The sequence below is a fragment of the Pagrus pagrus genome (genome assembly GCF_965226575.1).
Source record: "Pagrus pagrus genome assembly, chromosome: 2".
Taxonomy (NCBI): domain Eukaryota; kingdom Metazoa; phylum Chordata; class Actinopteri; order Spariformes; family Sparidae; genus Pagrus; species Pagrus pagrus.
Window position 1 is genome coordinate 27677539 of NC_140186.1, and position 16526 is coordinate 27694064.

Below are 16526 nucleotides of genomic sequence, written 5' to 3' on the forward strand. Positions count from 1 at the left end.
CACTAGTACAGTGTATCGATACACTCTCGATAATGTGTACTGATTATTACAAATGTACAACCAAAGAAAGATATAACACTGCTGCCATTATGATGGACTAACAAAACTATAAACACAGTTGTTTTTTTTACATAGTTGGTTGGTGAGAGCAGTGTGCTGCTGTTGCTTATTTTCCCGCCTCTCTGTATTTATCGGTGATATTTAAAAAAGTGCATGAGGATGTTTTCTGTGCCATTTGGTGTAAAGCAGTGACAAATCAGTGCACTGGGTAGAACCAATTTATTTATGTAAAACAGACATATGAATTAGATTTTTAGTGCAGGTTAGAACTTCATTTATGTGGTTTAATCACACATTTTTGACTTGTGACATAAAGCAGTTTCCAAACAATCTAAATGTATCAAAATTCTCAACTATGAATCGGCAAATTAAAGAGTACATCTTGAAATAATTGTATGCATATTTACAGTCAGATGAAATTAATGGTTTAGAGTTCAATTCAGCAACAACAATGAAGGAAATGTCAGAAAAAACTATGTATGCTTCATTTAATACAGGGTCATTTGAGAGATCACTGACATGTGAAAATTTTTAAATCAAAGAACACAAAGCAGAAATGTTTTCTCTTTTCTTCCCCTCGACCACCGATTTCCCGACCAGAAGAGGGCTCCATCAGGTACGCCCACCTCGACATCACTGCCATGGAAACGGCTCAGAGAGTGGGGGCGGAGCATGTTCAGGGCAGGGAGGACAGACTGACTCAGCTGGAGAGCAGGCGGCGAGGGCCACCAAACTGACACTGCAACGCCCAACTCCATGACACTTCAAAATAGTTTTCACTGCCGACTCTCTCCATCTCTCTGAATAAGCTGAAGCGCTCCACTGCAGTTGTTGGTCATACCAATCATTGCTGTACTTCAAACACACCCACAGTTGTCCCAGTATACAGCAATTTCCCAACAGCAATCCATTCCACTAAGAAGAAAATATGAGAAGTCTGGTAGAGTCTCTTATGCAGCTGCCATCTTGGTTTTGTTTTGTGTTCTGTTGTAATTTCTCACATAATTGTACTTAAATTAGTGATTTCCTGTGTCTCTCGATGACATTTACCCAGAAATGTTACTTTTTTTGGCTGCATGGCACTTATGTCTGCTGAGGTAGGAGGAAAAGCTATCTGCCTCTTCAAAGATTCTCTCAGGAAGACTGTTGAGCATTCATATAAACGGCCTTAATTATGCATGAATGGCACCAAACAATAATGTTTACCACTTATATTACAGAGACAAAGATTTGCTTTGCTTGGCAACAAGTTGTGTTTTATTAAGCTTTACTTCTTCAGACTATCTGGGCGTGGCTCTATTTATTGTTACTTCTCTTACCAAGAGGTCACAGACTGCCATTATTTAAATTGAAATGATTTATTGCAGCGTTGAAGCAGAATATTATCAAATAATGAGATCGAGCCCCCTCTCATCGCACTGACACCTTACAATCGACTGGTAAGAGTCCCAGCTTGCTTGGCTATCATTCCACATCAGAGCTTAAATGCATTCGATTGAAATAAGCAGCTTAGAGTTATATCTCAGGTGCAAATTACATTAATCCAGGCCCATGTGGCCCGAGCAGGACATGACTGAGTAATCAGCTTGCCAGTAACATTATTCATCACGGTAATCAATGTCTCTGCTTCTGCTCTGTGAGAGGGCAGGAATTGATGAATGGTAAAGCACAGCCTGTGTGTGTTCCAATTTCTCACCTCCCTCTTGATATCATCAGGACAAATTGTCCAATATTTGACGCTAATTTATTTTTATGGTGGCGGCTCCCCACCGCTGTGTCTGAAGTGAAGACCACGAGAGAGAAACAACTTGAGGAAGAGTTAGAAAAACTTTCAGCTGAGAATAGCTTGCTAATGTCACTACAGGGACTGCTGTCCTCTACCCGACTTGTAAATACTAACTGCTTTTATTTATGCTAAGACAGTATGAATGATATGAAACTATATTTTTAAAGTATTACTGTTTGTATGTTGTTGGCACCTGTATCTTACTGAATATTAAAGATTGCTGTTACATTTTCATGTTTCTGGGTTTCAGTGCTTCTATCCTGAATTCTTAATTTAATGCTGATTAGACAATAGCAGTAACATGACAATATTTCAGCCGATCAAACCACGACTTACTACAGTAGTAACAGCCAATCTGATGTAGCATTTATTACTTGCACAGCTAAATTCAGACGGGTGTGGACGAATTGTCTGGCCGCCACTGCGCCAATATTCTCATGCAGTCAGTTGGCTGCTCCCCAAGACTGGAACCATCCCTCGGCAGCTTAACTACATCATCTGGTTTAGAGTGACTCAACTGCTGCTCCATCCCTCTCCGACCACCCACACAGTATTTGGCTTTCTCAGAGTACTGCCACATTCTGAGCCAGACTTTTCCTCTACACCTGCCTGCCATTAGTTCTGCAAATAAATGTTGCTACAGAGTATCAGAATATTTCATGAACTGTTCCACCTTCATTTTATCTGTACCGTGACTGATAATCCGATCAGTTATTTATCACAAAAAGTCCAGCTGATTTATAAGAAATATCTCATGAGTAATATGTACAAACAACCCACAATTCATTCATTCAGCTGTTTTTCGACAAATCAACAACTAACAACACTAGAAAAGTAGAAAACATTGATTTTTTTGTACAGTAGTTGAAGGGGAATAGAGGAACGTTGTGTGTGGTTGAGGAAGGAATTTTTTGAGTTCATTCAACCTTCGCTGATGTGACGATCCGAGGCTCTCAGAGCTCATTGTGGTCAAGTCCTTGACGAGAGATCTTGTTGGACAAGTCCTGCATGTGTTTCTTCATCTGGATTCAGACAATACAAGACAGTAGTTCAGTTTGTGTGGTGTCAGAGAAATTTACAACAAAACATGCTGTACTATGGCGCTGATACAAATAATCAATAAAAAATTAGACAGACTTATCAATTAAAAAGGAATTTGACATAGCTGAAACATTAATTGGCGTATCATATAATAGATTATCAGCTGCACTGTTGCCAGTGCTGAGCTTGTTTGTTCCAGGACATCATAATAGGAGCAGTTTTATACATTAATGTAAAATAAGACGTGCTTGCACAAGTTCTTAGAGCGTTACAGCTTTGACTGCTCCGCACTGTGACTTGTGAGACAAACTTGCTGAAGAAGACATTTCACCAAAAGTTGTCATGGTATGTTCACTTTTGAACCAGTTGGGAACATCTTTTCAACAGTGATGACAGATGTTTTTTTAAACGTCTTTTCAGCAATAAGAGACTCCATTCTTCTAAGACAGGAACAATATAAGGTGCTGTTAAAGCAATGTTTTATTTCTTGCCTTTTGTGACAAAATTACTTTTTACTGCAGAAGTCAGCTATTGGACAGTGTTGGACAATATATAGGACGAGCTAACAGACAACCTTTTTGTTTTTTCGTCCTTCCTTACCTTGTAACTTATCTCTCTGGTCTTCTCAGCGAGTGTGTTGTATTTCTCCTGTGTCTTCTTGATGTGGTCTTTGTCCCCTAAAGCCTCCACGTGTTGCAGCTTCTGGTGGGAAAGCTCCAGCTGCTCCTGGTAGTGGCTGTGCTTCTCCACCTTGGTCTCAAAGTGTCGCAGCTCCTCCTAAGTGAACAAGGAAAGGAGGGCACGCGCGCAGAGGGGTGCAAGTTCAGTTCACCTTCAATTACATGCACAGCTGCACAGGGACAGCTGATATGCATCTCGAGCAGTGAGTGGAGTGGAGATGTCACATAGAAGAGACCTGCTGAATGTTTCCCCACTGATACATCTTATCTTGAAGCCAGATAACTTTAAAAAGAATTGAAATTTAAATTGAGTTGTTCGCTGTGAATCTCTGCTCGTGGGACAAAAGGTGAAAGGATCACAATGAGAGATAGGAGAGGGGAATACTTGTGCATTGGAAATGTGTGCTCTAGGCTTTAAGGCTTACCATACACAAGGAGTACTTAGCTACCAAGTACACTATATAAATTAATACAGCTGTTCACAAAAGAGCACTTGATTAAAAAGTTTCTAAGAGTTCAGCAGTAGCTGAACAATATGTGTTGTCTAGAAGTAAAGCAGAAGTGCCCAAAAACTGTCATAATGATGTAAGAGCTACCTTGAGAGAGTCCAGCTCATCTTCACTGAGGTTGGCTCTCTTGGCAGCCTCCCACAGTTCAATCACACGGGGCTCCCGAAACTCTGTGGAGGGATAATCAAAAGGGAGGGAAAGATGAAGAGATAAACGGCCCAATAGTCAGTCTGGAGCCGCATCCAATACGTGCACACTCAAGAGGGACAGAGCTTAAAAGAGGAGCAGTCACAGCAGATGTTTTATAAGATACAATCACAACAACAAGCTTTCCTTGCTCACTCATTTGGTAAACACACAATATTAAAGGAAGGAATTCACAGCTCAGATTTAGGTGCTGTCGCAGATTTTCTACAGACCTGCACTTATAGGAAAAACCTGGCAGAGAAAACAGGGAGGAGGAGATTAGGACTGTTTTGAGCAAATTGAGGCAGGAAGTGAGGGGAAGATGAGAACAAGTGGCTGAGAGAGAAACAACCTGGAGGGGAATTAGGAGAGCGGAAGGAGCCAGTTTGAATCAGCAGCAGGAACATCACCTTAGCTAAACTCCCTGACAGACTCCCGCTGAAACCTTCACAATTGAAACCCAACAACAAACTCTGCAGTACACTCCAGCAAAAGAAGCAGGGTATGAGGGATAAAAGACTGTGAACTATTCAAAAATTAAATAACAAGAGAGTATCGGGTGAGTTAAATAGCACAAGGACAAGCTGGTTTACGTCAGAGGATTGATGCAGCGATGTGCGCTTCTTTAAATAACCCCTAATAACTAATACTTTTCAATTTAGAGACATATTCAGTTTGAAACTAAAAGCACAAAACACTTGAGTTAAGCTGTTAGCATATCAATGCCTGCTAACTGTGATGCGACAGAGTGAGTGTGTTATTATGATTACAAATCCCAGTGATTAAGCTGATGAGATAAATGCGGAGTGAGGCTGAGATGCAGAAAGAGACTAACTGTGTGTGTGTGTGTGTGCATGCGCTCTCTCTCTCTCACCGCTGTCTTCACTGAAGCCCTCGTGGCTGAGCTTTCGGAGGCGCTCGAAGCCCTGGTTCAGGTCTCTCATTTTATGCTTCAGGTCCGTGTGCTTCTGGTGCAGCACATGCTCTTTGACGTCGCCCTCCAGGGGAGAGATCACATTCTTGTGTATCTCTGTTGAGGTGAACGGACAGAGGGAAAGAAGAGGAGGAGACAGTTAGGAGTCAAAAGCCGATGGGGTTGGGTGGGTTGTTCAGACGGGAGCACAAAATGAAGAGAACGAAAAAGCAATAAAAGGAGAAGGAAAAGCAGCATTTAATAAGGAGAGTTTAGTAGAAGCTATAAAATAACCTGTGAAACTTTTATGGCAGGACTGGCTTTTTCTTCATATATCACATTTAGTTTCTCATGAGAACCTTGAGTATCATTTGAGCCTACTGGTTAATACAATAAGTGTGCTTATGAAATACCTGCCTGCCTCACCTTAGAAAAAGGTTAGGAGGTAAAGTGCGGACAAAGGGCAACTGGACAGCGCCTCATGGACTCAGTGATAATGGCTGACATTTGGATTGAAAGTAAAAAGGCAACACCGTGATAAAAAGAAGACTAGGGAACCTTGATGGGCAGTAAAAGCTTGCATGGATGGAGGTGGTGGTATTGTGGGGGTGTATGGAGTGTCCCCTTAAGGCAACATGTGATTGGCTCAATATTTAAATGCATCAGACAAGCAGAAAAACACCCCCGGCTCGCTCGGTAGAGATGTAGCTCTGTGGAGCGCTAACGGAAAGTTCTGGCATGAAACAGCTGCAGAGTGTCAGTCACGTCCGAGGCAGACGTGGCTGTCCTCCCCGAGTTGATCTGAAAACACAGCTCAGCTGTGTGTGTCAGCTCAGCTTAAAACTCACAGCTTGATGTGATGTGACAAGCACTGATAAGAGAACAGAGTGGTGGGTGGCAACATGTGCGGTCTGATACCTGCCACTTACGTACATGACCACAAGACTGAACAGAAAGACAGAGAGCACCTCACACTGATTTTTGGGTGACTAACTTGAGCAACAGCAGAACTGTAACAGCCAAATAAGGGTGAAAAGGGTGAGAAGGTTTATTGCTTTGCATTCATTTACTTGCCCAGTCATATAATGTGGTAGTGAACAGTAGAGAGGATGACAGAGCTTAAAGGTTCATAAACTTGGCCTTGAAGATACCAAGCAGATGTGGTGTGACACTTCTGCTTGGCAGCAGAGCAACAGGACTGATTCATGCGACTCACCCTCCGTCCTGCTGACGGTGTCCATGAGGATGTTGTACTCATGAATCTTGTCCTTGTGATGCTGGAACTCCCTCTTCAGGCTCAGCAACTCCTCATTGGAGAACTTCCCTGAGCTCTTGGCCTGGTGGGAGGGGAGTCATCAGAGACAGAACGGAGTTAGTCTCAAAAGAAGCTGGAGACCATTAAGCCATAATTTGGATGAAGGAGAAAGGCAGTGGCTTTCCTAATAGGATCACTACATGTTGCAGTTCCATTCCCTGGCTACATTTTTGTGAAGGTTTAGGTGGCATCAAATATGACAATACCTGTAATATAGACATCTGATAATCTATAAACTCAATGGACAAGAAAAATGTTCATATCGGCACAAGTTGGACAACATATGTGTCACGATATATCTGTCGGGCTCTAGTTTTAACAGACAGTTGTTGCTCTGGTCCTTTAGACATAATTTCTGACGGAGCCCGATTAAAACTTTTTTCACTTGCTGCATACTTTCTGTCAAAGTATGCAGCAGTGTGTCATACTTTCTTTTTTTAGGTACAAGAGTGCAGTTACTGTGACAAATGTAAAAGCTGCTTTGAAAGATTACTGGTAGTGCTGAGTGAGAACCTTGTAACTGTGACCTAAAAAGCTTTTACCTTGGTAAGACACTGGTTGCACCTGATCTCTTTTATGTGAAACTGGGTGACAATTCTTTGTAGCCGATTTGAGGTGTGTGCCTTTCTTATCTAACAGCCGTGGTAGAGTTTCATCCACCAGCTGCAATGTATTTCAATATTTTTCCTCCTCTGTTCTCTGTACACATACACACCTTGTTCCAGAGTTTGTCCAGTCTGGGATCATCAAATATGTCTCCCTCTTTGGTGTCGTGATCCTTCAGGTAGTTGTTCTCCATTGGTCGAGTGTCTCTTTTCCCATCCATTCCGTACTTGGCCAGGATCACTGCACAACGTAACAAACAAATGATCCTGACATGAGCATGGAAGGAGTAACAACTGGAGCTGTCGTGAGAGGAAGCGGTTTGATACACAAGAGAATCTAAAGTGACTAAGACACGGATAAATTCATCATTTAAGCAAGACTAAAACATTTCACATCAAAAATGACCCAGAGGAACCACAACCTTTGACAGCAACTCATCAATTCTAAAGTCACACCCATTTTTAAAAGGAACAGCAAAGGGAGAAGCATCTCTGCATGAATGAATGAGCCTCTGAAAATAGCAGAAGGGGCCAACAAACAGAGTTTACAGTCTGGGAATCTGACGAGAGCTTATCAAAGCAAACTAACTTCACTTTTTTCTCAACATAATTAGCACACAGTAGGTGAAATCCACGTAGTCTTTGTCATGCTGCTCCTAACCTGAAAAACTTGAAAATGAGATAGTGAGAGGAAGAGAAAATGCTTATTTAGCCTCCCACTCACTCACTTAACAGAGCCCAAAATTGAACATACAAAGAAAACAAATGAAGACAAAAGATTTGAAATGCATCCAAAGACTTGTTTTCTAGGACAAATAATGTATTATGTTACCACATATTTGGCATTACTGTGACTCATATTGTTAGTTACGTGCAAAATATACTGAGCAGAACAATATATAATAGTAATCCAGTCCTGTCTCAACATTTCAGGCTGCAGCATAACAATACAAAGCTGGACTTAGCTCTGAAGAAGCTCGGGGCTCATTATTCTGCTCTAGTAAAACTGTTACTGCAGCAGCTGATTCAGCACCATCTCAACATATTGGTGAACCATCAGTGTCAGTTATTAACTACTGATGCTTCGTTAGGAGTGTCTACATGCAGAAGGCGAGTTTAAAATCCTCATAAACAGCATGCAAGACCTTGTAGACAACCCCCTACAGCACTTTTGGGCTCGTATACTACACATTTTATGGGTTTAGCTGAGGCTCTTGACCCAGGTGATCTACAATGCGCCAACAGTAAAACAAGCTCCAAGATCAACAAGAAGCAATGTGACAGGATTCATCTCTGTTACGTCCCCAGGGAGGTCTAGGGGCTGTGGGGAGTAACACATTACAAAAGAAAGCTTAACTCCCAAATCAGTTTTCAGGTTTTATTATGTTATCCAAAAAACAAAGATTTACCCTTTAAACACACAAAGTGAAAATGCAAACAGAAAACTAACTTCCCTTTAGAAGAACAGGGAAGCCGGTGGCACTCCACAAACAAGTTTCCGCTAACAGAAAAACTAGTTCTGTCTTTTTGAACATCTCAGGGCCCAGACACAAACAGCTGAGATGGCTAGTGGTGACTGTTGCACTGCCCTAAATTGCCTGTGTCTCTGCCAAAAAGGTGGACCATGCAACACACTCAGCCAATGGACAGCTGTGTGAGAAGAAATACCTCTCCATTAAAAATGGGTAGCCGTAGTTTGTCTTTGTCGTTAAAAAAGGGAAAACCGGAAGTCTCAGGACTGCAGATAAACAAACTGCTGTGAAGATAAAGCAGCATTGTTGACACTGCTCTCTCTAATATAGCCACTTGTAAACAAGAATTTGTCTGTTGAAAGTTGCAAATGGCACTGGTGAAGAGACAGACGCAAAAAAATAAGGAGAAATCATGCTAAATGGGTGAAATCATGTATACTACAGCGACAGGCTCAAGGGGCTTTCGCTTTCTTGTTCTGTTTTACTTTTTGTGCAGTGATTCGCCTATTATGATGGAAATGGTATCATAACATTGCCAAAGAAAGAGATAGAGAGATAGAGCTATGTAGATGCTTAGTGCTATTGATCCTGCTTCACTCCCCATCATAATGTTTACTCAATGAGCTCTGACTGCAAAGAATCATGGGATGTTTTAATCCTCTACTGACCACGAGTTCCATAATTATAAAAAAGATTTCTTTGCCAGTGTTTCATATATACTCGTAGCTTTCTTCGACATGCTAAAGCTGCATGCTATCACTGCACATTATGAAATTTGCATGCTTTTTAGTGTGATAGCTAGTCTTAATTTGATTTATGGGTTATGGAGATGTTGGCAACAGTCTAAGCCTTGATAGAGATGAGGAATTATATTTCCTTTGAGACTTGGCCAATGTTGTGGAAAGCAACCCATTAGTTATTCCACCAGCCAAAGGGCAGAGTTTATTATGTAAACTATCATATCCACAGAAATGTATTCCTGGGCATTTGCATTTAGTACATGATCCTGATAGGTTCCAGTATTATTCACCCTTTACCAAAAAAACCTCATGACATTTAATTAGACAGACATAAACTGTGAAAAAATACAAAATACAGACTCTATCGATTGACTAAATTTAAACTCACCCTGCTGTCTTAACTGATCTCTTTAAACCACTGGCAACATATAACGTTTGACACCTGATAGGATCTACACTGGATTAACCTTCAATCTGTCAGGAAGGTGCCAGAGGCCACAGTAGCCTCTGAATACAATGTGGAAGACACAAGGTTTTGAAAAAGTCCAAAAAATGTTGATGGAGACATCAGCATAACTGTCTCATTGCCAGCACAGATTCTGATTTCTTAAAAGCACAGCTGGCCAATGTTTTTTACTTTATTCAACTACGTAACTTGGTCATATCCTTGTAAACCACCTGGAGTATCATTTCTGAACAAATCAATACATTTTCTGACATTCTCTCGGTGAAACACGCACAGAACTATAGCCAACATTTCAAGCATACATATTTGTCAAAATCATTACATTTCCAACACAGAGTGGCATTGACTTTAAATTTAGGGCAGAGTAACTCTACAGCGACTTCAGGTAAAAGTGAGGACATGGTTCAACCTATCCCTCACTGCACCTGCAGGCATCGATAGTCTCACCATTGAAGTTACGTCGCAGCTGGGCCTCCTTCTCCCCGTTCTCATCCAGCCCCTCCACCTTTAACTTCTTCCACTGCATCTCATCTTTCTCCTGGATCTTCAGGTCACTGTGCAGCTCTGCCTGCCGCACAGGGGACAGCTGCATCTGTCAAAACCACAAACAGACAAGGTAACATTAGTTAGGGAGAACGTTTGAGGACACAGTGACAGAGGATACACGCTGTATGGTAGCTGCAAACTTAGAATGGTTAATCTTAGGTTATTTGATAAATTAATATGGAAAATCTCAGTTCCTGGATAAACGTCCTGTAAATACTCATTTGCAGCTGCACATGAAAAATAGTTATCTTAGGTCATTTGATAAATGACTATGAAAAATCTCGAAAAAGCTTTTACTCAGGTCTAATCCCCAGTTGACCACGATGGCAGATGTCAAGATCAGTCTCCACTACTGGTCATAGGACAGGTCACCACGGACAGTGAGCTCTGATTGTCTGAGTTCAGGAAAACATGAAGGCAAGATAACCGAAGACATAAGGTAAATAAAGCATGACATTAGGGGTGTACTGACACCGACTATTAGAAATCAAGGAGACTGAACAACGATATTTGGGACTGTTGTTTATTTGCAATTAAAATCTTAAACTTAAACTCTTTGTGTCAACATTTTGAACAATGAACCGAAGTATGTGCTGTTCTTAGGTACAAATTTCACGTACTTTACTTGAGTATTTCTATTTTTTCCTACTTCATACTTCCTCTCAAATACATGTGAGACGTTTCATATCTAGTTACCTTGCAGATTCAAATATTCAGTGTTGATAGGCTGTTAATTGTTGCTGAGAGGATGTTGCATCCGAGCCCAATTAGCACATTTTACAATTAATTTACAATAATCGGTCGGTCCACCCCTACATGACATACCATGAATGATTAGGTTTTGTCTTCATATGCTACTGAATATTCAGACTGTAACGTTACTTTACTAAGTAAACTGCAGTGGCTAAGCTGGGACTGTAACGTTACTTGGTTCACCTCACTGACCACTGGCTGTGTGGTCTTGATAATGACAGCTATTTACGACTGCGTCACATTAACAGTACATATTACAGTTTGTCTCATATAATATACGTACCCTTTTAGCTTTCTCCCACACCTGGTTCAGCTTAGCTATCCTGAACTCCACAGTCAGTCCATCACTGCTGCTCGGCTTCTGCTCGTTCATTTCACGAGAGTATCTTCCGGCCATTACACCCACGCTGAAGCACACAGCTACGACTAAACACTGAAGCTTCATTTTGAATAACTACAAACAACCAACGACAGGAAAAAGCGCTTGAAAAGATACCAGCTAGGCTAACATTTAGCTGGACAACACTACAGAAATTTCTGTTGTTGTGGCTCACACAAAGTACCACAAGTCATGTGCTTAAAATGGGCGGGCACTTCCTATAAATATGCATTGTGGGATATGTAGTTTTTTGGCCCAGTCCGCGTATTGCTAGTAACGAGGATACGACCTTTTTTTGAACTACACTTCCTGAAATGCCGCTCTGCGCTGTTGCCTGGCAACGATGGCTGAGCAAATAGAAAGCCTCCACGCGTTTTAGCCGATTGGATGCTGCTCACATCGATGATGGTCCAATGATGATGAAGGGATGTGTGCCCCACACATGAATGTACTCTGGTTACACAGCAGAAGTTAAACGGCAGTTCCTGGAGTTCTCCTTTAGAAGTGGGAGAGGTGTTTATTTTTACGCAAACTATTGGAAATTGACAATTGACATTGAAAACAAAGGTTTTTGATTACAGAGCATTGTTATAATAATGCCTGACTCCAATCATGTCAGCCTATATATGTATATAATATTTAACATGCTAATATTACTAAATATTTACCAGATGCACCATCTATCTAACTGTTGTAAGGATGTAAAACATTCATAATGTGTGACACATAAAAGTTATGGACCAAAGAGTTAGAAGAAGTTACAGTGAAGACACTCACATCACAACCCCATTTGGGAGAATGCATAATAATCCACAAGTGTACACACACACACACACACACACACACACACACACACACACACACACACACACACACAGACACACACAGACACACACACACACACTTTATAAAGTGCCGATTGATATTGTTCATCACATATTCATGCCAACCAAGCTAATTCAATTTAGTAGGAGACTGAGAGCAGGCATTCTAATATTGATCTGCTGAATGTCGCTTCGACAAAATTTATTCATACAGCATTCATGCCAATACACAACAATGACTGAACTGAAGTCATTAAACAATATTAAACTGGGAGATAGAGAGGGAAAGTGAGACGGACAGTCAGACAGAAATACATTACATTATAATCTGTGAGGGAGTCAATATTGCTCTAGAACTTTATGTCAATAAATATAATTCAGCTAAAACTAAACTAAAATGAAGCGAGAGAAAGAGGGAGGATGAAAAATGGACTTGTGGGTGAGTGTCATGCAACAATTTACATCTACTCAACAAAAGACCAAAATCACAAAGCCCAAAAAATGCTTTGTTATTTACCTGACAATAGGAATCAATTAGTTATTTAGTGTTACTGGAATTTAAATAGGATATTATGACATTTGGACACACAGTAGACAGAACACAAATAACCCAGGTGTTTCATATTCTTTAAATGAGTGCTGTGTTCATTTACCTTGGAGCTCTGTGGCAGTTATTGGCTCTGACAGAAATTTACCTTGACTGGATCAAAGACAAATGAGGATGGGAGACGGGTTAGCATATGAATCTCTGCCAACTTATATTATTATTCTACTACACTTTAACTCCAATTCTAACAAGTTCACAGATATGTCAGGGTCTGACAGTTATATTGAGTCATCCTGACTCTGAACAGTCACCTTGAATTAGTGGATCAGTTGGATAGAGACCCATTCACAGAGGCTGCAGCGGCTCAGGGTTTGAATCCAATCTGTGGCTCTTTGCTGTATGTCATCCCCTCTGTCTCATCCTGTTTCCTGTCATTCCAAAGCTGTCCTGTCGAATCGAGCCATGACAGGCCGGATAAATATTCAAGCTAAGACTTTTCTTTTTCCACAGGTGATAGACACAAACTACCCAACTGTATTTAAAATGAACAGCACCAGTACATGAGGATACTCTCTACCAGCTGGGCTACCAAGGCTTACAAGTGGTATCATTGTTGGCACTGCTGTCGCAAAGACAAAAAGATCACTTTCTGCTTTCCTCAGAGCAGCAACAACCAACTACACAGGAGAAAATGTTAGATTGTTCATTAATTTAGGATGATGATCTGATGGAGCAGTGAAAGCAGATGATGGTGCCGGGCTGCCTGTCTCGGTGGCAGACAAAATAGCATAGCCAAGATGAGGTTTATATGGAACACATCTAAATGAGGATGGTGTCATTATTCTCTAGCCATTACATTGTGCAATCAACATTTACTACATAATGTTACGTTAAAGCTAAAAACTTGTCTATTGCAGTTTAAATAAAATAACTGAGTACTTCTTCAAATACTGTTGCATACTTACTCTACAGTAGGCCTTTATGTAATAATATCAGACTTTGTTAGCACCCCACAGTTTTGTTTTGAGAAGTTTTTACCTACAAGCTCTCTTTGGATATTTTTAAGTCCCTGACTTACTAAAGAAGAAGCTACACCATGACTATAAACTGGATCACTTACAGTATGTAAATTCTTGATCTTTATCTATCTCCACCTCTCCCCCCCTTATTATATGTTGTGTTGCATCACTATATACTGCAGCTCCACATAACAAGTTCTTGCTATAACAAGCAAGAAAGTCTGTCAGAGATCTGCTGTTGGCAGAGTCATGCTTAATGAACCTGTCTGCCCATAAAGACCACAGGCTCAGCAGGTCAACAAGAACCAAGGGATCTGAGATTTTGTCAGGAAACAGTTTTCACCGTCACGTCTGTCTCAGCTTCTGACACACCTGCAGCATCCCTATACACATGTATGCACGCAAACACCAAGTCATGTGCAAGGAATAAACACTGAAATGTGAGTGAGTGACCTCATGAATGAATATATTTGCTTATATGTATCTAAACTGTGAAAAAATGTAATGAATAGTTAATTTCATAAAAGTTCTGACTCATATTTGATATATTTGTACATAAATCAAGGAGATTTTATTGTAATATCATAGATCACAAAGGGATAGAAGAAAGTGTTGAGTGTTGATGATAGACTGGTTATGATTGGGTGTGAGCCTGCACAAATATGTGAGAGTCTCTGGAGTGGGAAGCCAAGAAGGAGAGAGAGAGAGACATTAGACCAGTAGGAGGATGCAGCACAGCAAATAGCCCACAGTACCATGACTCTTACATAAACCATGTGTGATGATGGCATCATTTCGCATGCCTTTAGCTTCCATTAGGTGTATAAAGAGAAACTGAGTCAGGTGGGGTATAAGCGCAGTGAGACATGGAGCAAAGACAAAGTGAACGAAAGCAGGAAGGAAAGAGAAACAACGAGGTTGAGATAGCAGGTGTTTCATCAGCAGGTTGTGTTGTCCTGCGGGTGTTAGGCAGGGAGAGACAGTCATAATGAAATAAAGGATATATTCAATCACTGACCACGAACAAACACACTCATTAAGACTAAGTGAATGCAATAAACAGGCTTAGATCATCTTATTACTTGTGCTATATAACTGCAGGGAACAACAGGAGCAGACATCGTATTAACTTGGCTCGAATTAGCTCCTCACTGATAAAACTTTCATCATTACAAAACTTCTAACTTATATTTCACAGTACTGGGAATAGTTTCAAGCGCATGTTTTTTAAAACTAATGCATATTTAACAACAGCAGATATACATAAGCAACTATTTTTGCTGATAAAGTGAAAAAAGAAAATTTGTTTCCCTTGCTTTTTATTTTTAATTACATTTCTCCTTTTAATTATCACTTTGCATCAAACAGATGAGCCCTATGACCTCTGAGTTAGAAACGTAAGAGTTAATATTCTTTCCATGTTTTGTAAAACAAATATATTTGGCCTACAGATTCTGGCAGAGTGAAAATGTATTGGAGAGATGGACGTTATATACAAAATATACAGAACTTCAGTGAATGCAGTTGTATAAGAAGTTGATTTAGGAAATGTCTCTTAGGTTGACCTTTTATTAACTCGTTGACATTTGTTTGTTTTATTTTGTAAAGGTAACTGGTTTAATCTTTGGATATGCATTGAATTTTATGAGCTTCCATATGTTTTCTTTTCAATTCAAAATCTTAATGTGAAAGTAAGTAAGTAAGTAGAAGTATAAAAAGCAGCACAAATGTAAATACTAACAAGAAAGTTCAAGTACCTAAAAAGTAAGTCCTTGAGTAAATGTACTTTAATTTCCACCACTGAATGAATGTAATTTGGATGAGCTATAAATTACAAACCTATATGACTCTTTTGGTTCATGTTAAATTCAGACTAAACACTTTCTAAAATCGTACTCATCTACAATCTGGCAGAGTGAAATGAGCATATGTATACATGGACTTTATGACAGTTACAATCATAACAAATGGTAAGAGATGGTTTTTGCAGCTGTATGATGTTATATGACACAGTAGAAGCATATTTGCTGTATAATTTTAAACTCATGGTCTGTCCCTTCCCTGTGTGTGTGTGTGTGTGTGTGTGTGTGTGTGTACCAGTCCAACCTGGGCCTTTGAAAAACATGAAGAAATCCCAGAAGGAAGGAAAAAAGAGCAAAAAAAATAAAATAAATAAGCCCATCTTGGTTAACATTTGCTGCAGCTAGTGAGCTGCACTATGAGTCACAATTGGACCCAATGTGCCAGATGTCCAGGTACTGGAATGGACTCATCCTCAGGCTCATGTTCGGCATGTTGTTTACATGACTGGCTCTGCTTTATCTGCACTGCTCAGAAGGGCTCAGGATTCTCCTGGGAGGGACCATAATATATCCCTAATTATAGTGAGTCAGAACACATATTTGGACCACAAAATTTGTACATTTTGTACTCAGGTTTTTCTCATATTTGTTGTTTTATTCACCACCCCCTGCTTCTCTTACTGATCCTTTCAGTATGAATATATCAAGCTGCTTGTAGTTAGGTCAGCAGTTGGTATCCAGGTATTATTTACAATAATAGAATATCCAATGATTGAGAGGTGCTTATTTTAGAGCCTGGTTTAAAAATAAATGAGTTTCTATTTTTGCTTACCTACAGCAGGGAGTTTTCCCTGATGTCCACAGAGTGCAGATTCACTTGTCC

General features: G+C 40.3%; 2 protein-coding genes across 2 annotated transcripts in view; one reads left to right on the forward strand and one right to left on the reverse strand.

Moving 5' to 3' along the window:
* LOC311273525 (protein Dok-7-like) overlaps positions 1-2078 on the forward strand; it is a 28208-nt gene extending 26130 nt beyond the window's left edge. Inside the window, exon 13 of the mRNA XM_084380625.1 lies at positions 661-2078. Within this exon, the coding sequence (XP_084236751.1) occupies positions 661-797 (137 nt within the window). The 3' untranslated portion in view covers positions 798-2078. The remainder of the gene's footprint in view (positions 1-660) is intronic.
* On the reverse strand, positions 800-11650 carry lrpap1 (low density lipoprotein receptor-related protein associated protein 1). The gene is made up of 8 exons (XM_084380633.1): positions 11356-11650; positions 10221-10365; positions 7206-7336; positions 6392-6512; positions 5137-5292; positions 4164-4246; positions 3488-3664; positions 800-2868 (listed from the first exon to the last, which is right to left on the reverse strand). Exons 1-8 carry the CDS (start codon positions 11515-11517, stop codon positions 2800-2802), a joined length of 1044 nt encoding a protein of 347 aa, XP_084236759.1. The 5' UTR covers positions 11518-11650; the 3' UTR covers positions 800-2799.
* Positions 11651-16526: the final 4876 nt, after the last annotated feature.